Source organism: Phoca vitulina, unplaced genomic scaffold (assembly GCF_004348235.1).
Source record: "Phoca vitulina isolate PV1807 unplaced genomic scaffold, GSC_HSeal_1.0 scaffold59, whole genome shotgun sequence".
Classification (NCBI taxonomy): Eukaryota; Metazoa; Chordata; class Mammalia; order Carnivora; family Phocidae; genus Phoca; species Phoca vitulina.
Genome location: NW_022589762.1, coordinates 2,231,983 through 2,255,755, shown reverse-complemented (window position 1 = coordinate 2,255,755; position 23,773 = coordinate 2,231,983). Strand labels below are relative to the sequence as shown.

Below are 23,773 nucleotides of genomic sequence, written 5' to 3'. Positions count from 1 at the left end.
AAGAAAAAATAGTAATTGGGGGCCTGGGTGGCTCAGTTGGTTAAGCTACTGCCTTCGGCTCAGGTCATGATCCCAGGGTCCTGGGATCGAGCCCCGCGTCTGGCTCCCTGCTCACAGGGAGACTGCTTCTCCCTCCGCCTCTACCTGCTACTCCCCCTGCTTGTGCTCTCTCTCACTCTGTCAAATAAATAAATAAAAATTCCAAAAAAAAAATTAGAAATTGATGTTTGATTCCCACAGCCTCCAAAAGCAAAGCACTCACTGTGAACTAAATCAGGGAACCTTTATGAGGTCACATCTGTTATCTTGCTTGTAAAACAAAGTGCTGCTCACCTGGGCTCCTTCAAACAGCTTCTCTGATGTTTTAAAATTCAATTTCATCTTTTTGGCAACACGAGATTCCTCCTTTGTCAACTCTCAGACCCTGGGGAAATTCTTTGGTTTGGCAGAAGGTGGTGCGGGAGGTGACCAGAGGGCATTTGTCTGAGGGGTGGAGGTCTGGGCGCCCCACTGGAAATAGCCTCCAATTCGCAGACAATGCTGCCGCCTGCTGACAAAACACAGGGCTTGCAGACTTTGTGGAAAAATAAATTTCATCTTTCCACTTTCCATCTTCCACATTGGAAAACAAATTTCCATTCGTTTGCATTAACCATACTTTCTTTTTCTGTCTTATAGTGGATCTTAAAAATCATCTTAGTAAGCTTGCGGGAAAGAAAAACACAAGGTTGGACTCCCAGCTAGACCTGATTCATAGCTGCATCACAGTGGGGAGGGTCGATCTTGTGTGAGTGGGAAAGGTTTGTTGTTTTTGGTTTTTGTGGGATGGGGATGGAAAAGGTCAGGGAACAATCTAGAAGAAGTCAAAATTGATTTTCCACCCCTGCTTTTCAATAAAGTGTAGTGCTCGACTTCTGTCTCCTAACTTGCATATACACATTTTTATTTCTTTTCTTTTAAGTTTTATTTAACTAATCCCTACACCCAGTATGGGGCGTGAACTCATGACCCTGAGATCAAAAGTTGCATGCTCTACCAACTGAGCCAGCCAGGCACCCCTACACAGTTTTATTTCTAAAGTAAGCAGCAATGAGGCTCTTTGCTGCTAAATCACTGTGTGGTGCTTACTCCAGTGAATTTCTGCAGTTCCTCTTGTGATTTCACTGAAATTTAGACCCTTGTGTGTGGGAAAAAGATAGGGCAGCTGTCTTCCTTTGGACCACACTGTTCTGTCGCCAGTTGACTCTGAGCACAATGGCAGAGCATCTGGCTCAAGTGCACAGACGTCAGCGGGGGTGGGAAGAGCCAGTCGTCTATCTATTCCAGACTCAGAGAATGTGGAGACCTTCCCTGCTTCCTACAATGGCAAGCTGTGAGCCCGATAAAGCTTTGGAGTACCCAGAACCTGTCCATACCCTCTTTATAGATTCCTCAAACTTACTAAATTGTGTGCATTTGAAATGATGTAGAAGAGCTAGAAATTGTCACTTTGTCATTTCCGTATTGTTTGCTTAGGAAACACCTACTTGTCTTTTTTTGTTGTTGTTGTTCACGGCTATGAGCTTTTGAGCTATGAAGCTAAGGTTTAAAACACTGAAGTAAAAATGGAAGGTAAAATTAGTTGTCTTCCATCTGAGAACATTAAGAATTTGAGGGCTTAACTGTTGCAATTCCTCCCTTATTTTATCCATCTGTCCAATTTTAGCCTCGGTGATTTTACTAAAGATTCTAGGAGTATTATGACTCATTTTTACGGTTTCTTCCTATTTAGAGACCATTTCTTAAAAGCAATGGTAGCAGGTAGCTTATTCCTACACAAATGTGTACATAAAATTGACAGTTTAGGGTAAGGATTTCCTAAGGAGAAATATTATTATGGGTGTTTGTAAATATTTTCATATTCTTTTCAGATGAGGAAAACAGTTCTTTCCAAACCATGTTGAGTTATCCCGTGCTATTTATAAAAAGCTAATCTGGTCTCAAAGAACGATTTTCCCACAGTCGAATTCCAGTGACTTGAATCCATGATAGGAGTAGTAAATATTGAACAGACAGCTGTCTGCTGGGCCCCATCCTTCTGGAGTGTGGATTACATAAACTGAGGAGTAATAAACATTAACAGCCTGCCTGATATTAACAAATTAGACCCTTGTACTCTTTCTGGACAAGAGGGATTTGTAACTAAAACATCTGTTCAGTCAAGCCTTTTTACCTTTGAATGGAGAGGAGTAGCTGGTGATCCTGCAACTCAGTTCTACTTTATGAGGATTGGGTGACAGATATTTGCAGTGCGCTAAACACGCTTAAGTCCTTAGCTTCAAGACTACTGCAAGAACAGACTTAACAGCATTCGTACTTCGCATCACTACTTGTGACAAAGCAGTGCTTGCGGAACTGGCTCAAGTCCTCTGAGGACAACAGGTGACAGGTTTGACACAGCTAGCTACTTCAGTACCCTATAGCCCATTTACCAAATTGCTTCTTGAATAACCCTATACGTAACGCTTGCAAAACATATCTAAGTTTGCATAATGTAATGCATATTAAGTAGTAGTAACTTTCAGCACTTGGGTTTGTTTTGTTTTTTTGTGGGTTTTTTTGCTCCCAGTGAAAATAGGCTCTGGTTTAGCACCTTTCTAAAGCCAAGGGGTCAGGGTGGTGTTTTGCAGGGTCTCAGGGAAAGATCAAAGAGCTACCTATGTGTTTATCCTCCTCTGATGTGGTCCTTAAAGTCTGAAGCAGTCCTCATTCTGATATGCGCGCCTCACCTCACGGAGGCAAAACCTTTCCAGCCTTGTCAAGCCTTTTTCCCCACTTATAAAATTAAATGTACAATATCAACCAGATTTGTGAAAACAAACATTCTGAGACAGAAATTGAACACTACGTCATGATTCAATTCTTCCAGTAGATTGCGTTCACGTCCCTAACACAGTGTGCAGAAGGACCTCATTCTTCTCTTCTTTGTAACAGACACTATTTTCCACCATCACAAATAAAAGCGAACTTACAAGGATATGTGGCATTTGTCCTTTAAACAATTAAAGTCGAAGAGGAATGAGAAAATAAAAACATTGTCTTCTTTTTTTTTTTTTTTAAGAAAATGACGTGCCCTTTTCTGGATTAACAAACAGCAAGCAGAGGAATTCCACTTCTATTTTGTTTTATTTGCGGGGCTGCTTAGGACAGCCCGCTAGGGCTGCACAGTTAAGATCTCAAGCTTACTTTCTCTGGCACCTTAACTGGAAGACTCGACTTTACATGGTACTGAATGTTCTGGGTTGGTATGGGCAACTCCACCCGGCAAAGTCAGAGCAATCCCTGGAAAAGAGAAAAAGACTGGAACTGATCATTTGTGGACATTTAAGTGTACTCATTGTCTAGAAATGATTCACTTTCTCTCCAAGCCCTGAGAGTACATGCTTTTATTCTAGCTGTGCACTTACCTTTGCTAAGTTCTCAATTATTAATAGTTGGCAGTGATCCAAATATGAATGTCTTATCTGTTTGATACCATTCACTTTGCAAAATATTTTAACTTGCTACATCACGTTTGAACAAAAACGAGAGATGTGGCCTAAGCATAGGCCTGCTTCTGAACATAGCTTTCCAGTGTCTGATCCTGTGCTCTGCAGTAGTTCATCAGAAAGCCTCACCCCGGCCTCCCCAGGGGTTCCGAGGGGCATGAAATTTAGGTCTTGCCCTCTACGAAATGGATAGAATGACCTGAAAAGGGAGTGAGGTGAGCTGCAGGGAAGACAAGGGCAACCGAGAGGACGATGCCCGTGTGACTTACTGGAGCCGCCCTCCGTCCAGCAGGGCGCAGAGACCAGGGGCCCTCCCTTGCAGGGCACCGGCAAGAGACGGTTGCCAGAAGCTGCAAGGAGGCCTCGGTTTTGTTTTACAAATCCGATCTTTTATTCCAGAGGTTCTTGTTCTTTGGAAACAGAGTGGTCCCTGGGGGCCACTACCTTTCCCCTTTGAGAACTTGAGTTCACATTTTCTGAGTCAGAAGCGGAAAAAGGTTTTGCTTATTCCAAGACCAGAGTCTCTCTAGTAGGCACGGCAGGAAAGCACCAGGATTTACATATCAAGTGTCCTTTTTTCAGAGAAAGTTCTTACCTTTAAAAGGAAACTCCAGTAAAAGGAAACATTTGCTTTTTCAGATCTTTGTTGTTGATTTGAATCATAAAAGATTCATGATTTTGTTGTTGATTTGAATCATGATCAAATGATCAATTTGACTTTTCTTAACTATTTAAAGACATACTATAAGTTAGGCAAGCATCCCTTTCCCTGTTGCCAAATGTGAGGTAAATCAGGCAGACCCTCCCCTGCCTTAGGACTGAGGAATCCCGCAGGAGGGAGTCCACAGCAGGGAGAATCATGCAGCACCAGCACTTCTAGCTGGAGGCCTATCATGGCCCTTAGGGGACTGCAGAAACCGAACCCCACTGTTGCATTTATCATCTTTTCCAGACAGACTTTAAGGGCTACTGCCCAAAGAAAGGTATATGGAGCCCTTTCCACACCACCACCCAAACAGTTTCTCTGACGCTTATTACTTCTAGGTGATATGCACGAAGTTCCCATTTTGGTTTTTCACTTCTGAAGTTGCAGCAAATACCCGAACCACGTTTTTTTCTGCTATTCTAAAAACTGCCCTGATGTGCCTTTTAACTTTTGTAGCACCCACAAAATATTATCATGTCCTTTAGTGCTTTTAGTCTTTAAAAGCATTTCTTTCCATTCCAGTAGTTATGGTGGAGATTGGATCCACCCATATTCCCTTTAAGTCGTGCCCTGTGGCCTGGGCTTGTCCACACGGTGATCAGACAGCTACCACTCACTTCTCTGAGGTCACCTCACTGGAACTCAAGGTATGATCAGTAACTGAACCTTCTCAGAGGACAGAAGGGAGCTAGACTTTGGAGCTGGCCCTGGTGTGCGTCCCGGTTTCCCTCCGTTAGTGGCTGGGTGACTTCAGGCGAGTACTACGCCGTATCTGGAAATCAGGATACCTGTTTCAACAGGTTGCTTTGAGGACTGAAAGGAGAAATTTACAGGGACCATGCAAAGCATACCCCCGATTCTCAACACATACTCATTTCTTTCCATCCACAAAGGTTGAGAGATAAACAGTTAACCTTGGCTGATGAAAGTAAATGGTTTATTCATCGTTTCCAGAGACACTCCAGATATATTCGTAGTATACCCAGTTCAGGTTGAGGACTTTCAAACATTAATTTACCGACCTTTAGTCAGGCTTATCTTTAGCCTTTCAAGGAAAAAACAAAACCAAACAGAAAAGTGGAAAACCCTTCCCGTTAGTTGGTAGGATTATCTTGTGTATTAAAATGAAGAATGTGAGCACAGAGTCTAAGACTTAGGAGGTGCCCAAATTTTATTGACTGAATCCGTACAGTCATGCAGTCTCTTGAAAGAAGAAAAACAGCCCGAGAACTTACAGCTTGTGGAACCTCCATGCGGTATAGCGCCAAATGCTAAATTAGAAAGCTGACCCTAAATCCACGTCCCGACTTCTTACTAGGGTTCACACATTTTTTTTTTTCCAGGCAATAAGCACTGTAACCTAAGAGGGAAGGAAAAGATCCACACCTTCCCCAAAGAAAAGGAAGATGGATCTAGTGTCAGGCTCAATTAGACCCAATTGTGATGGCTCTCCAAAAAGGAACAATGCCGCTTTTGTGATATGCTCAAGCAGAAAGCTTGGAAATTTTACAAAACAATCTCACCCCAAGAGAAACTTGGGTTCTAGCTCTCTTCCTGGAAAGAGGTGTCTTTGCAGGAAAGTTTTATACCGCTCTTATTAGCTCTTGCTGGGATCTGTACTTTGTTGTTGTTGTTTAAAAAAAATCTCAGAAACAACTAAGACCTATGTGAAACCAGGAAAGTGAATTACTCCACCATTGGAGCATTTATACCCTGCCACTTCCGCAGCCCAGCCGCGGGGTGTTGATTATTTAGTTACTGTCTACCAGAGGGAACTCTTCGCTGGAATTGTTGGTATTCATTTATCTGCCCCGAATTCAGCCAAGAGCCCTCACCACAGTGGATCCGAGTGGAGTGGTGAGCTTCAGCGCTGGAAGTGCTTAAAATGCAAATGTGCAAGAACTCCTGGCCAGCCTCCCCATCCCCCAGGAAAGTGCTTAAATACAGCGGGGCCTGGAGGAGAATGTTAAAAAGAGGGGCTGAACTGCCTTCCTCCTTTCCACCAGGACCCTCACTCACACTGTGAGATTCAGCATGCATGACTGAGCAAGTGAGCGAGCAGGCAAGGACAGCGCTCTTTTAACTTTTCTGAACAATGGCTTCAGTTCCCTCCACCCTTCACCATTTCACATCCTCCCCACACCCACTCAAAGTGGAAAGAAGCCCGTCTTTTCTTCCCCACTTCCACATCTCATGACCCATTTTTCAACAGGACCCCTGGATCTCATTGCCACCCTGGGAAATTGTGACTCTTACAGATCTACTTTTTAAAAAGTTCCATTTTGTTCAGTTTCTTTCAATTTCCATGTTGTTGACAGTTTAAAACCAAAAATTATATAAATCTCCAGTCCAGTCACATTTCTAGCAACAAAACATTTAGATGTCAGTAGTAAACCTTACACAGAATAAATTTGTAACCATGAGCTTACTCACACCACATAGGATGCACCCAACTCTATACCTTATTTCCTCTTAGAGTACACAAACAGCACCTCCTACTTTGGCATGTACCCAAACACACACTGCCTTCAAAATAATTCACAGATACAAGGTTTTTTGTTTTTGTTTTGTTTTTTTTTTCAAAAACATACTTCATATTTCCTCTTTTATTATATAAATATCAGTTTAACCTTTTACTGTAAGAATATAAACGTTTTAAGAGGATCTTTGTTATTATTTATACAAATTCACAAACAGTACAATTAATTGATAAAGGTCTCTGGGTTTCTTTAACTCCATGGTCTCGCATGTTGCTGTGGAGGATTCTAAAAAAATAAACAAAAACTCCAACAAAAATATACATCCTACTCAAAAGCGATTTTTTTTTTAAAGCCACAAGTCCCAACCCCCACCAAAATAAAGAAAGCCATCTATGCCTCCATTTAGAAACAGATTTTTGTTAAAACCCACAAACTCCCATTTTATTAACAGAACAGAGATAAGATGTGAGTTTTAGTCTCCTCCCCTTCACGTTACAGCCCCAGGGGCTCCATAGGCCAACTCTGCTCCTCTGCTTCCAACAGGAAGCCTCACCGTGTGACCTTTTTTGTGGGGACACTTGGAAGAGGGTGAGGGTAGGGCAGAATTTGCATATATAATAATCATTTTCAAGACACAATCTGCATCTCAAACAAACAAAGTTCAACTCTCATTTCTTCCACACATTTGTGCTATAAATTAAGTCAAGATTTACGAACACCGTTGGGCCCTCAAATCCCAATGGGCAAGGAAAAAAAAAAATCATAGCCAGAATGTGGAAGTGGGACACACTGGATGGATGGAGTTTGGGAAGAAGCCAAAACAAAAAAGATGTACAAACCCAATGGGCATCTTTCCAGTCTAGGCACAAAAATGTTTCAGTCTCAAAATATCTCTCTTGTAGAATTCCAGGGCTTCAGAGAAAAAAGTAAACTAAAACGAGGTAGCCAGACATATATATATGTATATATATATATAATTTATATATATATAATATATAGACTATATTCAGCAGAAAAAAAAAGGACCGTGATTTCGAATTTCTTCAAAAAATAAAAACACGAAAAAGAAAGACAATTAAAAGGAAATGAGCGTGAACAGCAGAGTACTGTAGGAGAAGTGATGAGAAGAGCCTGGGATTAGTTACAATGTGGAAGGAAGAAGGGTGAAAAGGCCGTGGTAGTTGGGTTTGCTCTTTATACATTTCAAAATAAAAACCAGATCACAGTATTCAAATGAAAGCTTAAGGAAGGCAGACATTTTCCTCAACTCCCCCAGGGTTTTAAGGACTAGGCCATCCCCACCCCCTCCCCCATTTCCAAATGTAAAGCAGTGGGGATACAGTAGCTCAAACAGTCCTCCATCCCCCTGCAGAGAGGAGTGGGTGGGTAAGTAGCTGAATCGGTCTCTCCATCGTCAAGGGAAACGAGAGGGGAGTAAGGTAGGGGTAGCAGAGGAACCCCAGATGCAATGGGAATGGGTGTGTAGTGGGCTGAGGTGCTGAAGGAGGGAGAAAATGCGCCTGAGGCTTCGTGTCACTGCCCCCATCTCATCCGCTACAATGATCTATGTGTAAGTGTGCATGTGGGGGGGGGGCGGGGGCGTGGTGGTGACCGGAGGATGAACAGGGCGGGACAAGGGGAGCAGGTGCTGCTGCCCTCACCTGACCTTCTCACTGTCCGTCATCTGCCAGAGTCCCAGGTTGAGTACCTTGAGGCAGGGCAGCTGCGTGATGCGCTCCAGGCCGCGCTTGGTGATTCGGGTACAGCCGTACAGGTCTATGCCAGTGAGCTGGCTCAGGTGCTCAGCGATCAGCTCCAGGCCCTTGTCTGTGATGCGCACACACTGTCCGATGTTGAGCGTGCGCAGCCCGTGCATCTGCCGCACCATGCGGTTGATGCCATCATCGCTGATGTGGCAGGAGCAGAGGGACAGGGACTTGAGGCCGTCCAGGCCCTGGGCTATGTAAGCCAGACTCTGGTCCCCCACCTTGTCACAGAACGACACATCCAGCCCTGAGAGGCGCAGGCTGCCCATGGCCAGGTGCATGATGCCCGTGTCACTGATGTTATCGCAGGAGCGCAGGTTAAGGCTGCGTAGGCTGCCCATGTGCGACAGGTGCAGGAGGCCCGCGTCCGAGATGCCCCCGCAGAAGCTGAGGTTGAGGAGCCTCAGGCCCGTCAGCCCCCGGGAGATGTGCTTTAGAGAAAGGTCAGTGAGCTTCTGGCAGTCCTGCAGCGTGAGCTGCTCCAGGCCCAGGCAGCCCTCGGCCGCGCTGCGCGTCATGCCGGCCAGGTGCCCGATGCCCACGTCCGAGAGGTGGCGGCAGCTGCGGAGATTAAGGCTCTTGAGGCGCTGCAGGCCCCAGGCGATGAGCAGGAGGCCGGTGTTGGTGATGTTGCTGCAACCCCCCAGCTCCAGCACCTCCAGGCCCTTGAGGTACTGGGCTATGCGGCCCAGGCTGCTGTCGGTGATCTGCTTGCAGAGGCTCAGGTTGAGGGCACGCAGGGAGCCGATCTCCTGCACAAACGCGTGGCCCAGCCCGTTGTCAGTGAGGTTGTAGCAGCCGCTTAGGTTGAGGCTCTCGATGTTGGCCATGCCCTGGATCACGTAGCTGAGGCTGCGGCGGAGGCTCAGGATCTGCACACGGCGGATACCCCGGGCCTGCAGGCTGGGGAACAGCGACGGGTTGGCCCGGCGCAGGTGCAGCTTGGCCTCCACCCCCCGCCACACCGACTTGTGGTAGGCGGCGTCCCGCCAGGCCGTGCACACCTGCGCCGCGCGCCCCTTATCCCGGACGTCCAGGTAGCCGAAGATCATGGCCAGCAGCTCGGGGAACAAGCACGAGATGTGGGTCTCCATCTTCCTCCTCCCCCCTCCGCGGCGCCGGGGGGAGGAGGCGCGGGCCCCGCCGCTCCTGTCCCGAGAGGCGACAAGAGCGGTTCGCCCCGGCCGCTGCCGCCGCCGCCTCGGGCCCAACGGACGGCCCCTCCCCGCCTTCCGGCTCCGGCCGCCGCCGCCGCTCCTCCTCCTGGTCCGTCCGTCCTTCCTTCCTTCCTGCCGGCTTCTCCTCCCTTCCCTTCCCTCCCCCCGCCCCGGGCTCCGCTCGGTCCTCACATCCCGGGCGGGGAAGGCGCCCTCTCACTCACTCCCGAGCCCGGCCGGGCCGCCGCCTCCGCCGCCTCCGCCGCCTCGGGTCTAACCACGCCGCGCTCGGGCCGCGCCGCTCCGCCCGCTCCGCCCGCTCCGCCGCCGCTCCCACGCCCCCTGCCGCATCCTCTGCCTCCTGCCACTGCCGCCGCCGGCCGCCGACGCTGCTGCTCCGGGCCGGCAGGCCGGCCGGGGGCCCCCGGGGGCTGCGAGCACGGGCTCCGGGCGCCGAGGAGGCTTCCTGCTGCCTTTGTCTCTCGCCCGCTTTTCAAACCTCCCAGCCCGGGCCGCCCGCACTCCGCCGCCCAGGCGGGGGGACCTGGAGGCCAATCCGGGCCACCGGGCGCACGTTCCTTCACCCCCACCCCCCGCCGTCCGCGGCCAGTTGGGAGCTGCGGGCCCGGGCACGGAGGACGCCGCGGCCCGCGCGGCCGGAGCGCGGCTCGGCGCCGGGCCCGGGGCGAGCAGGCGGGCCGCGCGTTTGGTAGAGTCCGGGCCGGACCCCTCTGCCCGACTGCTCCTTCGCGCGTCCCCTCCCGCCGCGCTCCCCCCGCGCGCGCCCGCGCAATGGTACGAGCCTGCGCTGCCGGAACTGTCGAAGCCGTTACCCTGGAAACCGAGTTCTTCCTAGTCTGGTCGCCCTGATTTTTAACCCTGTAGGCGCCATTTGAGAGCAGCTGTCAGCCGGGCTCTTCCCCACCCTTCTCCTTTTCACCCCGTAGCCCGCTATTGAGCCATTCCCTTTCTGGGCCACGCCCCAACCCCATTCCTTCTCTTTTTCTTTGCTGCTGACGTCTGCGCAGTCTTTTCCCATAGTTTACCCCTACCATTCCTGACCCTTCCTTTACACCCTTCTCCCTTTATTATCCCTGCAAGACCCTCCTCCCAGTGGTAGTACTCAATAATCATCACTCCAACTCTCCTTCCTTTTTTTACTGTTCCTAATGCCTCTTAACATGTCCCTGTTATCACACCCCCAGTCTTCCCCAACGGGGTTGCTTCCTACGATTCCTTCCTCTCCGGTCTTGTGCCTCAAATTACGAAGAAACTCGGCTTTATTCATGACTACCTTAGCTTGACCCTGACCCTCCCCAGCCCTCATTCTAGCACTACCCATTCCTGCTGCCTTCTAGCATCTTCTGTTTGTTTCCAGACACCGCTGTGGTACTTTATACATCAAAACTTCCCTCCACTTCCGCACTTTGTTGCTGAACTGTGGACTGCCGGGAGCGCCACGGATGCCCTCGCATCGCGCCAGCCTGCTTTGCACTTAGAAGAGAGCAGCCGTCCCTAAGCCTTGCTTTATGATCTTTTTCCTTCTCACCAGCCTCTTGGACTAAATATAAATTGTACGGACAGTTGTACTGAGAGTATATTTGTATGTACTAACACAAAGATACTTTTTAAATAAAACACAGCGACTATTGAACTTCGTTTAAGGTGCTGCAAGCAAATGTCTGCTGGTTTATAAACTGGGTTTTATGGAACCAGGGCAGTGCTCTCTTTTAGAATGTGGCTCTTGGGTCTTAAATGCCGGCACAGACGATAGGATTTCAGCGTTTCCTCCTAACTATCCCCAAACCAAGAATCTTTGGATCAGAGAAAATGACCCTCTGTACTTTTAATGAACTCATGGGTCCATACAACCTCATACAGGACAACCTGATGTATTTATCAGAAAAGGAAAATGGTTTCATTGATTCTTTGAGGGCCCAAACAAGATTTTGAATGGGTTCCCTCTTCAGTATGTGAGATTAACTTTTGGCCACCTCTCTTTGCCCGGGAGACCAATACTAGACCAAGTACATACAGATTCACTAATAGGCAGAAGATATTTTAGACACCCGCCCCCCACCTCTCCTGTTCCTAAATCAGGAAATGCAGAAGCAAAAATTCTTACAAGTTTGCTTCCTCGCCCATGTTACACATGGTGTGAGGCCCATAGATTTTTATAACCTTCCTGAAATAATAGACTGTACTGTTAGTCACCTAGATGATCCAGATGCGCTGTGGCAATAAGTTGTCACAATTCCGGGCCATATCCGAGCTAATACTCTTCTCCTAGAGTGTATCTGGCTTTATATTTGTCTCAGTCACTTATGCCTCAATTTTTACCTTAAACTCGACATGAAAGTCACTTTTTTGTTGTTGTGCTGAGGATGTAGATGTGTTGTATTGATGTCAAAGTATGAATCCCAAACACCTTAATCCTACTGAACACAAAACAAAGTGCTAGACCACACATGGGGCCAAGGGAGTGTATTTGTAGACTGGGAGCATGACCTAAAGAACAGGAGCTTAGTGGTTCTCCCCTAGACAGGCCATTGTTCTCAAGTCTGAAGAGTCATTCAGAGGTGCCCAGAGCACTTTCTCTAGAAGTTGGCCACCTGATCCTAGTTCTAGCAAAACTTTTTCTTGAGGGGAACTCTGGAATTTTATTAATACAGAGCCTTTTGTTTAAGACATTCAAACATATTTCAAGGATTTTCAATAATACAATTGTTTTCATGTTCAGTAAATAGGAAAATAAACATCAAGAGGCATCTCAGGAAATGAACATTAGTGGACAAAAAGAGGTGTGGCATCAAAGAGCCCTATGCTGTCTGGAGACATAGTGACTTTGTATGGCTTTGAGAAAACGTGTCCCTTTTTGGCTCTCAGTTTCCTCATGTGACACGAGGGTGATTTGACTGGATAACCTTCAGAGGCCTTTCCAGTAATAACACTCTAAGAGACCATGAGCCTACATTAATCCTGCTGTCTTCTCAACCCTGGAATTTATGGATTGTTCCTAAGGCAGGCCAGAGATTAAGAATATTTTCACATGCAGTAGCTTCTTGGGGGTTTTGGTTTAGGTTCAGATTTGGGGCACAAAAGTGGATGGAGGGTATCGTGGAGCAGAGACCCTGATAATCTGAAAAAGATGGATACCAATGTAGAAAATAATCTGGATAGCTGTTCATTTTTTTCCCCCACTTTCCTGAATTTTATTAAAGAAAAAGCAATGATGGTAAATCTCTAGAATGTAGTCGATTTTCTGGGCGTCTTCCCTCAAAAATGTGACATTGGATTTCCAAACACATGCCAGACTGTACATGGTTTCTAATTGTACTAAGTAGGTGAGAAGCTGAAATCCTAGTGTTCCTCAGTCTGTGGTCTGTCTTTGGATCGGCAGTAATTGCCTGAACAGCTACTACGTATGGCTTCATGAATTTTTGTCTGTAGCTCTCCAAGCTCTTCTATGTGCAGCAATCACGGAATTTGAGCAGCTTCATTAAGAACCACATCTCCTGTGTCAAAACCAAGAGTTGTTTGCCTAAAGTAACAGGCAAGCCCTCTTTTGTTTGATTTGCTATAGCAGCTGCATCCTGGACCAAAATGCAAATTGCCTTAAGCATTACCAGGTAGTCATCCTGACAGCTGAATCTGAAGAAGGTTAACCAAAGCCATTACACGAGCCTTAAAAATCAGGATTATTTACATCCAGATGGATCACTGCTGGCACTTTTTGTATTATCATGGACCAAGTCCTTGTATTTTTCAGCATTATCTCCAGACTCAAGTCCTACAGCTAAACCAAGAAGCCAGTCAATTGTTTCTTGCCCATCTTGAATCCTGAAAGGACAGTTAACATCTCTGAGATACTTTTCAAAGAACTTGGGCTGGTCACTACTGTGGATGTTTCTTACATTACCTCCGCCTTCAATCTTGTAGTGTCTGATTTTCTGGTCTTTAAGCCAAACAATAAAGTTTCTAAATTCTGGTTCATCTTTGCAGTTGAAGCCAGCAGGGTTATGGTAGTCGAGGGCCATCAGCCTGCCTCGGAACATGGTCCCTCCTTCTTGCCGGGGAGAGGGGAGGCAAGGAGGGGCGGGCAGCTCAAGTACTGGCAGCGCTGGATGGCTGTTCATATTTTAAGGACTTGTTGAGATCTTTCAACAAGTTGCAACCAGAAAGAAGTTTTTTCTGAATGTGCTTCTGTACAGAAGCAGAAATGACAGCCTTGTATAGGAAGTCTCTCCAAAACTTTACCAAGATATTTTTAAGGAACTAGATTTTCAGATAGGGTGTGTTTTTCACCTGGGTGAGGCCTGGGAAAACTGAGAGGCCCAACCCAAATATCAAGCTTACTTAAGGGTGTGTATACTTCCTCATTCAGAGAGGGAAGATCTGGCCGGAAAGTTCAGAAGAGATCTGTAGCTTTTTAAACTCATTCAAAAAAACGTAGATCCAAAACTGGTCGCCCAGAATCTAGCTGGTAGGTATTATTAGATCAAAGGAGTTAAAATATTTTGTGTGTGTTTTATTTATTTTTTTAAAGATTTATTTATTTATTTGAAAGAGAGTGTGTGAGACGGGGGTGAGAGGGGGAGTGCGGGGCGCGGCACAGAGGAAGAGGGAGAGAAGCAAACTCCCCGTGAGTGGTGAGCCCGACTTGGGGCTTGATCACAGGGACCCGAGATCATGACCTGAGCTGAAATCAAGTCAGTCCTTTATCCAACTGAGCACCCTAGCGCCCCTTGTGTGTGTTTTATATTAACTCTAAAGTATCCATGGCACAATGTCCATTACGTAGCGGGCACCCTGTAAATGTTGTTGAGCTGAAATGAATGAGAGCAGTAATAACATAATATCTTTATGAAAGACTTCAGGCATATCAAAACTTCTCCAAGAGTCTGGACAACCAATAGCAATGGATATCTGAGATTTATAAAATGGTACCTTTCCAACTACTTTCCAATTTCAAGATTTCTTGACAGCAACATTCTTTTCATTTCTAGTATTACTAGACAAGAGAATACCTTGGGGCACCTCTTTGTTAGAGAATATTAAAGATAATAGAGGGCGAGGACTTGATTCACTGATTGCAAATAAAAGATTTAAGCAGCAGCAAAGGAACAAATAGCCTGGTTTTATTTTTTTATTTTATTTTTTTTAAGATTTTACTTATTTATTTGACAGAGAGAGCACAAGTAGGCAGAGCGGCAGACAGAGGGAGAGGGAGAAGCAGGCTCTGTGGAGCAGAGAGCCGGACGCGGGGCTCGATCCCAGAATCCTGGGATCATGACCTGAGCTGAAGGCAGCCGCTTAACGACCGAGCCACCCAGGCGCCCCAAATAGCCTGATTTTAAAATGGGTGAAAGACTTGAATAGACATTTCTCCAAAGAAGATACACAAATGGGCAACGAGCATATGAAAAGATGCTAAACACCAGTAATTGTTAGGGAAATGCAAATTAAAAGCACAATGAGATAGCACCTCACACCTATGAGGATAGCTGCTATTAATAAAACAGAAAATAAACAAGTGTTGGTGACAACGTAGAGAAATTGGAACCCTGACATACTGTTGGTGGGAATGTAGGATGACCCCTGTGGAAAACAGTATGATGGGTCTTCAAAAACTTAAAAATAGAACTACCATAGGTATGATCCAGCAATTCCACTTCTGGGTTTATAACGCCCCAAAATGAAAGCAGGGTCTGAAAGAGATATTTGTACACCCATCCTCATAGCATTATTTACAATAGCCAAAATGTGGAAGCAACCCAAGTGTCCATCGTGATGATTGGATAAGCAAAATGTGGTATATACATGCAGCTTTAAAAAGGAAGGAAATTCTGGCACAGCTACAACGTGGAGGAACCTTGAGGACATAATGCTAAGTGAAATAAACCAGTCACAAAAAGACAAATACTGTATGATTTCACTTACATGAGGTATGTAGAATAATCAAAGAAACAGAAAGTAGAATGGTGTTTGCCAGAGGCTTGGAGGAAGAAGAAATGGGGAATTGTTTATTGGATATAGGGTTTCATTTTTGCAAGATGAAAAGTTCCAGAGATTTGTTACACAATGTGAATATACTTAACACTACTGAATTATATACTCAAAAATAGTTAAGATGGTGAATTTTACATTATATGTATTTCAGTGTAATTAAAAATGTTTAAATAGGGCCATGTGGGTGGCTCAGTCGTTAAGCGTCTGCCTTCGGCTCAGGTCATGTTCTCAGGGTCCTGGGATCGAGCCCCGGATCGGGCTACCTGCTCCGCGGGAAGCCTGCTTCTCCCTCTCCCACTCCCCCTGCTTGTGTTCCCTCTCTCGCTGTGTCTCCGTCAAATAAATAAATAAAATCTTTTAAAAAAATGTTTAAATAGAACAAACATTTTGAGATAAAGATGTAAATAAAAGGAAAAAAATAGGTGAAAATTGTTTTATCAACAAATTGCCAGGAATACCCTGAACTATTTGTTTACTCTTCCCAAATTATTAGTTTGCTATATCCGATAAACATGGGTTTTAACTACCACAATAAAAATCAGGGCTTGGGGTCTGGGTAGCTAGAGCCCTCTCATTAGGGTGACTGTGCACTTTATTTTTTATTTTTATTATTATTATTTGGGGGGGAGGGGGCTTCCCAAGGAATTTATTTGGGCAGACCTGGGGACAGGGAGGCTCTGCATCTAAAAGAAGGTGTTGGGCCTTTTGGTGGTGAAGCGGGGCTTGTGCTGGCGCCACAGGCCCCGGCGGGGCAGCGGGGACTTGATCTGGGAGTGACGGCACTTGCTGGCTGCAGGCTCCTCCACCTTCATGATGGGGAGCCAGTGGGCACCCATGTCCGGGTAGCCCTGGTGACAGCGCCCCCAGTGGTCAGGTGCCGGCACTCCCGGTACAGGCCGTGTGCGGGCGCCGCTCTGGGAGTCGGAGCGCAGCCAGGCCCCGAAGTTCCAAACCCGCCAGGGGGGGGCTTTCTCCAACAGCGGTCCGCACTGGACAGTTCCCCTGAAGCCTTCTTCATCTTCTTCCGCTGAGACACAAAGCACCAGAAGGGGGACTTGGCGACCCCATGACGAGGTGCAAAGATTCGCACGCGATGGAGGGGCGCAGTGCGGCATCTGGGGTGGGCAGGCAGCGCGCCCAGGCCTTCAGGGTGCCGTCCCTGCTCTCGCCGTCACCCACGAAAGGCGACCGTGCAGTTTGTTGTCCGAACTGGAAAAACTCATGAGAGTGAAAGGGGTGCTACTAATGATTACACCCCCGCCCCCATGAATGGTCCCTCCCTCCTTCTCTGGAAACGAGTCGCCATTTGTATTTGCAACTTTTGAGCATTAACTCTAGGTATTTTATTTTTTTAAAGATTTGACAGAGAGAGTGGGCGCCTGGGTGGCTCAGATGGTTAAGCGTCTGCCTTTGGCTCAGGTCATGATCCCAGAGTCCTGGGATCGAGCCCTGCATCGGGCTCCCTGCTAGGCTGGGAGTCTGCTTCTCCCTCTCCCTCTGCCTCTCCTCCTGCTTGTGTTCTCTCTCTCTCTGTCTCAGATAAATAAATAAAATCCTAAAAAAAAAAAAAAAAAAAAAGATTTGAGAGAGAGAACATAAGCAGGGGAGGTAGCAGAGGGAGAGGGAGAAGCAGACTCCCCACTGAGCAGGGAGCCCGATCCCAGGACCCCGGGATCATGACCTGAGCCGAAGGCAGACGCTTAACCCACTAAGCCACCCAGGTGCCCCGAGCACTAACTCTAATGTATGTTTTCATATTTTCAGGCACCTAACCAAAGGATTAGAAATACTTTGATAGAATAATCTCAAATATCAGCTGTCATTTGTTAATATTAACAAAAACCTTAGGTACTTGTAAAAAAAAAAAAAACCTTAGGTACTTGTTATAAAGCAGATATAGCAACTCTAAAAAAATAATAATAATAAGTTGTGTTGTAAATACAGCTGTTTCCAGGGCAGGGAACACCTAACAAGGTAGATTTTCAGTCAGTCAGTAGTTCAGGAAACGTTAAAACAACTTTTGTGCACGGCTCTGTGCTTTGAAGTAGACGAAGATGTGGAAGTAGTGTTTCTGCCTTTAAGGATTGAGGACCAGGCAATGAGCTCCAGAGCACCTGCTCCTAGTGGTGTGTTTGCTGGTGTTCCAGTGCCACCAGAGTGATCGAAATAAAATGTTTCAGTTTAGAGGGTCACCATAGGGAAGCCTAGAATTGATGAGTGGGTGTTGATGGAGGAAGGTCATTACATAGGGTGGAAACTTATTCAGAGAACAGGCTGAAGTTTTTCCTTGCTTGTTTAGAAAAAAATAAAAACACTTACTACTAGCAGCCCTGCATTGTCATACTTTGTTATGGTTCTTTCATCTTGAGGCATCAGTTAGGTTAATTTTAAAAATCACCTTTTCAAAGAATTTTTGGCTTTTTTTTTTCTCTTCAAAAACAAGAAAACTTTAACTCTTATTTATCTGGAATTGGAATTCAGTATCTGAAGTCAGGAAATTTGAGTTCATGGCTTGGACTTGGCTACTGTTTTTACAAACCAGATTGCCTTGAACAAAAATGTTCTTGGGCGCCTGGGTGGCTCAGTCGTTAAGCATCTGCCTTCAGCTCTGGTCATGATCTCCGGGTCCTGGGATGGAGCCCCGCATTAGGCTTCCTGCTCAGTAGGGAGTTTGTTTCTCTCTCTCCCTCTCTCTCTCTGCCCCTCCCCACTGCTCATTTTCTCTCCTTCTCAAATAAATAAATAAATACTTAAAAAAAAAGAAAACAGAAAAAAAAACGTTCTTAATTGGTAGTCTTTCTCCTCGTTTGCCCAGTTCTCTGCTCTCTGACAGTAAAGATTGATGGCACACATCCAGGCAGGGATGGAGAAGAGCAGCCAGTCAGGGTTCTGCCTGGCCCCGGAAAAACGGCCCAGGGGCGAGGGTGGCTTCCCCGTGTGTCTCCCTTGAGTGCCTGGGACATGGGGGCTCCTTAGATCGCCTCTGTTCCCGTGAGCTCAATCTCCACCAGACTCGGAGTCTGAAGTTGGGCGCTGGAATCCTAGCTCTGCCATTTTAGACACATGGCCTCTGGCAAAGTGACTGAAATTCTTTGAGCTTCAATTTCCTCATCTATAAAATGAAAGTAATTCCTGTTCACAGAAATGTTGTGCGAATTCCCTGAGCGGGGGAAAAATCCACAGGAAAGGAAGGGCCTAGTGTAGAACCTGGCACATAGGAGAGATCTAATGAATGCTATTTTGGTTTTTCTTTGATAAATGCACTGTGGAAAAAAAAGACCCACACAGGTGTGCCCCCAAATTGTATAGATATACATTTGCTGACAGTTAAACATTTTTTTAAAATGTTATTTCCTGTTTTTAAGAAATGTGCAGGTTAAAGGAGCGGAAACAGCAAAAGTGCCAGTGCATAATAAAATGATCTTTCAGTTAGAGCAAACCATCCATCTCTCTGCACCTCATTGTCGCCTCCAAAAGTCAGGAAGAGCAGCATCTTGCATTCAGTCACCAGTAGTCCCACACTCCTCTTCTGCCGGAGGAACGTCCAACTTGTTGCCTTCAACGTGTTTTCACGGCCAACTCTCACACTTTTGCTTAGAGCAGTGGTTCTCAAACCTGAGCGTGCATCCGAAGGCCTTTGAAGCCTTCTCAGTCAGGAGGCCTGGGGTGGGGCCCAGAACTGGCATTTCTTTTTTTTTTTTAAAGATTTTATTTATTTATTTGACAGAGACAGACACAGTGAGAGAGGGAACACAAGCAGTGGGAGTGAGAGAGGGAGAAGCAGGCTTCCCGCTGAGCAGGGAGCCCGATGTGGGGCTCGATCCCAGGACCCTGGGATCATGACCTGAGCCGAAGGCAGACGCTTAACCACTGAGCCACCCAGGCGCCCCCAGAACTGGCATTTCTAACAAGTTCCCAGGTGATGTTGATGCTGCTGACCCTGGATCACAGCACCAACAACCCCTGGTGAGCAACTTCCTACTACCCAGTTCTCTTTCTCCGCTTTAAAACTTCTGTTAGGGGGCACCTGGGTGGCTCAGTCAGTTAAGCGTCTGCCTTCAGCTCAGGTCATGATCTCCAGGTCCTGGGATGGAGCCCCGCTCAGCGGGGAGCCTGCATCTCCCTCTCCCTCTGCCTCTCCCCCTGCTTGCACTTTCTCTGTCTCTCTCTCAAATGAATAAATAAAATCTTAAAAAAATAAATAAAACTTCTATTAAGTTATACTTCCTAAAGGCTCTCCCTTTTTAGTAGAATAAAAAAACATAGGGAAAAAAACTATGTTTCCCCCACTCATCTTTTATCTTTTAGATCATAAGCTCATGATGACTGCATTTTCCCCCCAGTGATAGAGTGAAAAGAACATAGGTTTTGTAGTCAGACAGGTTCTGGTTTAAAATCTTGACTCTATTACTTAAAAGCTCTGTGACTTTGGACAAGTTATTTAACCAGTTGGAGCCTTGGTTTTTTTGTCTGTGAAATAGGACTAGTGATTTTTGTGTCTTGGGAGTTTGGGGAGAGTTGAATGGGATAATGCATATAACCTCCTAGTACACTTCCTGACCATAATGAAAATATCTAGTATTTATGGAGCATTTATTGTGCATTAGACTTTCTTTTAAGGTCTTACATATGTGGACTTATCTGTTCTTCACAACAGCTAACCTGTACCCCCTATGAAGAAAGTTCCATTTTACAGACGAAGAAGCTATGGCACAGAGAAGTGACTTGCTCAAGACCAAACAGCTAGTGGAACTGGAATTTGAACTTAGTCTAGATCTGGAGACCACATTCTAAATCACTGTGCTTTGCTGCCTCCACAGTGTAGGTTAATCGTTCTACCTTGCTAGGATGCAGTTTCTATAGGACACCAAAGAAGGAGGGGTCCGGGAAAACAATGGTCAGCCGTGAATGAGATAGTGACTGGACTGTGAGCAGTACTGGGCCAGGGCCAGGTGTGGCTTTCCTGCAAAACACTGGAAGACCCTGGTTGATTTGCTAGCCAAGGTAGGTCAGTATTTGTGTGCATGCATGTGTGTGCGTGTGAGAGAGAGAGAGAGCGAGAGCATGTGTGACTTGCACGCTTTGGGTAGACACACTGATCATCCATTTTACACCTCCAGGCCCAGAGGTGGACGCCTGGCTGGCTCTGGCCTCCTATGGTCCCCAAGGAATGCACTTGTGTGTAATTATGTCACCCTCTAGTGGCTACTTCCCCATTAGCCCTTTCTCCATGGAACAGCCCACTCAGTGCTTCTTCCAAATGAGACTCAGTGAGCAGAACCTGAGGAAGACTTGGGCATGGAGGGGCGGGGCTGAGAGAAGAGGAGCATGGCCCAGGGCAAGAAGAGAGTGGGAGGGTGTGAAGGAAGGAAAACGCGCTACCGGAAATAACGACTAGTCCGCTCCTGGCTGGAAGGAAGGGGAGGCAGGAAAAGCAGAACATTCGGAGAGAAGGGAGGACTGAAGGATGTTGGTTTCAAGTGAGCCTCCTACATATCAGTTTTCATCAAGTACTATTTTGTATTTGTGGGACGGGACAGTTACTGCATCTAGAGCTCTTTCCAGAGCTTCAGTACTGAGGGCTGAAGTGGGAGTGGAGAAGGAATATTCTCGGCCAGTTTCAATTCTCTTTTCCAAGGGAAGTAAGCACAGACGGTGGGGCTAACAAAGGCTGGCTACATTCCAGGCTTTCACCACCCTGGAATGGAAGGCTAACTTTCCTGCCTCTCCATAGCCTGAGGCTGTGGTTCTTTCTGCTGGTGAAGGTCATCCTGATAGGTTTGTCATATCTTGATAAATATTTCAAAAGGCAAGGAGGGATCAACATCAATCTCACTCAGAACTAGTTTGTTACTCCACATTGGGCCTGGGACTCTGCTGTCTAAAGCCTTATTGAGCCGGAGTTTGAAGGTGATTCCTATTTTTGAAAAGGTACTGGGGCTGAGCCAGGCTTTTCTGGAAAGTTCTATGTGGACGAACCAAAGCATTTACATTTCTTACATAATGCCAAACCCAGTGGAGTCTGAGGGACCGGCCCTGGCCCTGTTGCAGAGCTCACAGCCAGCTTCCCTTTTCTGCCAAGACAGTAGGGTTAAAGGTTTAGAAAATAGCCAGAATTAACTCTTCACACCCCAGAAGAAAGATGGTTAGGAGATAAAAATCAGATCTTTACATCATGTGATACTGCTGTTTTCCTGAATACCAGTCATTCCTAAAGATGTCAGTAATACCAAGCACTGGCTTTTCCCTCTTCTGGGAGGGACATGAAAACAGCACAAAAACCCTGTCCAAATTTTTCTAAATTTGGAACAACTTCTCTCAGTTTCCAGGCCTAGAATTCAGTGAGGTTTTTTTATTTGTTGTTTACTTTTTATTTTTTAAATTTCACTTACCATTTAAGGCCAAAGTGTTCAAGTAACTTTTTTTTTTTCTTTAAGGATTTTATTTATTTATTTGACAAAGAGAGACACAGCGAGAGAGGGAACATGAGCAGGGGGAGTGGGAGAGGGAGAAGCAGGCTTCCCGCTGAGCAGAGAGCCCCACGTGGGGCTCGATCCCAGGACCCTGGTATCACGACCCGAGCCGAAGGCAGACGCCCAACGAGCGAGCCACCCAGGCGCCCCAGTGTTCAAGTAACTTAACTCAAATAATCAGTGGCTACTGTTGTAACTATTGAGAATTATTTGATTTAGCTGGGTGAGGGCACAAACTGAAATTGGAGTTGTCAACATTTTGGCACAATGACAAAACTTAGTAATTAGATGACACCTTCACTTTACAGCTCTGAGAGCACTGTTGGACATTTAATGGCAGCACTTGTTTGTTTGTTTTGCAAATGGAGAAAGTAAAGCGTAGAATAAAGAAATGATTTTCTCAGGGCGCCTGGGTGGCTCAGTGGTTAAGCGTCTGCCTTCGGCTCAGGTCATGATCCCAGGGTCCTGGGATTGAGCCCCTCATCGCGCTCCCTGCTCCGCGGGAAGTCTGCTTCTCCCTCTCCCACCCCCCCGCTTGTGTTCCCTCTCTTGCTGCGTCTCTCTCTGTCAAATACGTAAATAAAATCTTTAAAAAAAAAAGAAAAGAGGGCGCCTGGGTGGCTCAGTTGGTTAGGCGACTGCCTTCGGCTCAGGTCATGATCCTGGAGTCCCGGGATCGAGTCCCACATCGGGCTCCCTGCTCAGCAGGGAGTCTGCTTCTCCCTCTGACCCTCCTCCCTCTCATGCTCTCTGTCTCTCATTCTCTCTCTCTCAAATAAATAAATAAAATCTTAAAAAAAAAAAAAGAAAAGAAAAGAAATGATTTTCTCAGGGTCCCGGGGACAATTGAGGTTAAGTGCATCTCTCCTAGGACCTGCAGAGCATCTTTGAATTCTTCACTCAGGTACATGCTCAGGATTGCCTTTGTACTCGATGTGTGCAGTGGGAAGGATGATTAGACATTGGCAGAAGTACATAGAAATTTGATCACTTATGCTGCTAAGTGGTTAGGATTGCTAATTGGTTTAACTGCAATAAGGGAGGACCAGTGAACATTTTATTTTAGATAGAGTGATGTTAGTGACAAAGTGCTATGGGAAAATGGAAAACAATCTTTGGGATACTCTGTCAGCCTAGTCCTCCATTTTTCTGATTTTAAACCTATAAATTTTAAAAGTTTGGCACAGTTCAAAAAAAATATATAAACTAAGAAATGTAGCTGACAGAGCTAAAATTGAATTAGCTTGCATTATGATTTCATCAGCAACAGGTCTTAGTCTGTAATGCATCACTATAGAGACTGCGTATTTGCTTTCGTATGCTACATTTAATATCCTGATTATCATAATTTTCAATACAAGCATAGCATTTATTAAACACATTCTGGGGGTGCCTGGCGGCTCAGTCGGAAGAGCATGCGACTCTTGATCTTGGGGTCATGAGTTCAAGTCCCATGATAAGTGTAGAGATTATTAAAAATAAGTAAGTAAATAAATAAATAGGGACGCCTGGGTGGCTCAGTAGGTTAAGCTTCTGCCCTCTGCTCAGGTCATGAGTCCTTGCTCAGCAGGGAGCCTGCTTTTCCCTCTGCCTGCCGCTCCCCCTGCTTGTGTGCATGCGCTTTCTCTCTCTGTCTCTCTGACAAATAAATAAAT

The 23,773-nt window shown here is 46.2% G+C and overlaps 2 protein-coding genes and 2 pseudogenes across 2 annotated transcripts in view; 1 reads left to right on the top strand and 3 right to left on the bottom strand.

Annotated features, from left to right (window-relative positions):
• WNT5B (Wnt family member 5B) overlaps positions 1–23,773 on the top strand; it is a 105,277-nt gene that overhangs the window by 46,964 nt on the left and 34,540 nt on the right. The window lies entirely within an intron of this gene.
• On the bottom strand, positions 3,083–9,720 carry FBXL14 (F-box and leucine rich repeat protein 14). The gene has a single exon (XM_032391077.1). The coding sequence runs from the start codon at positions 9,571–9,573 to the stop codon at positions 8,371–8,373; it is 1,203 nt and encodes a 400-aa protein (XP_032246968.1). The 5' UTR covers positions 9,574–9,720; the 3' UTR covers positions 3,083–8,370.
• On the bottom strand, positions 9,857–13,854 carry LOC116623516 (annotated as a pseudogene).
• LOC116623515 lies at positions 16,329–19,138 on the bottom strand (annotated as a pseudogene).

Coding starts and splice junctions, on each gene's coding strand:
- FBXL14 (XM_032391077.1), bottom strand. CDS start 9,573: ATGGAGACCCACATCTCGTGCTTGTTCCCCGAGCTGCTGGCCATGATC.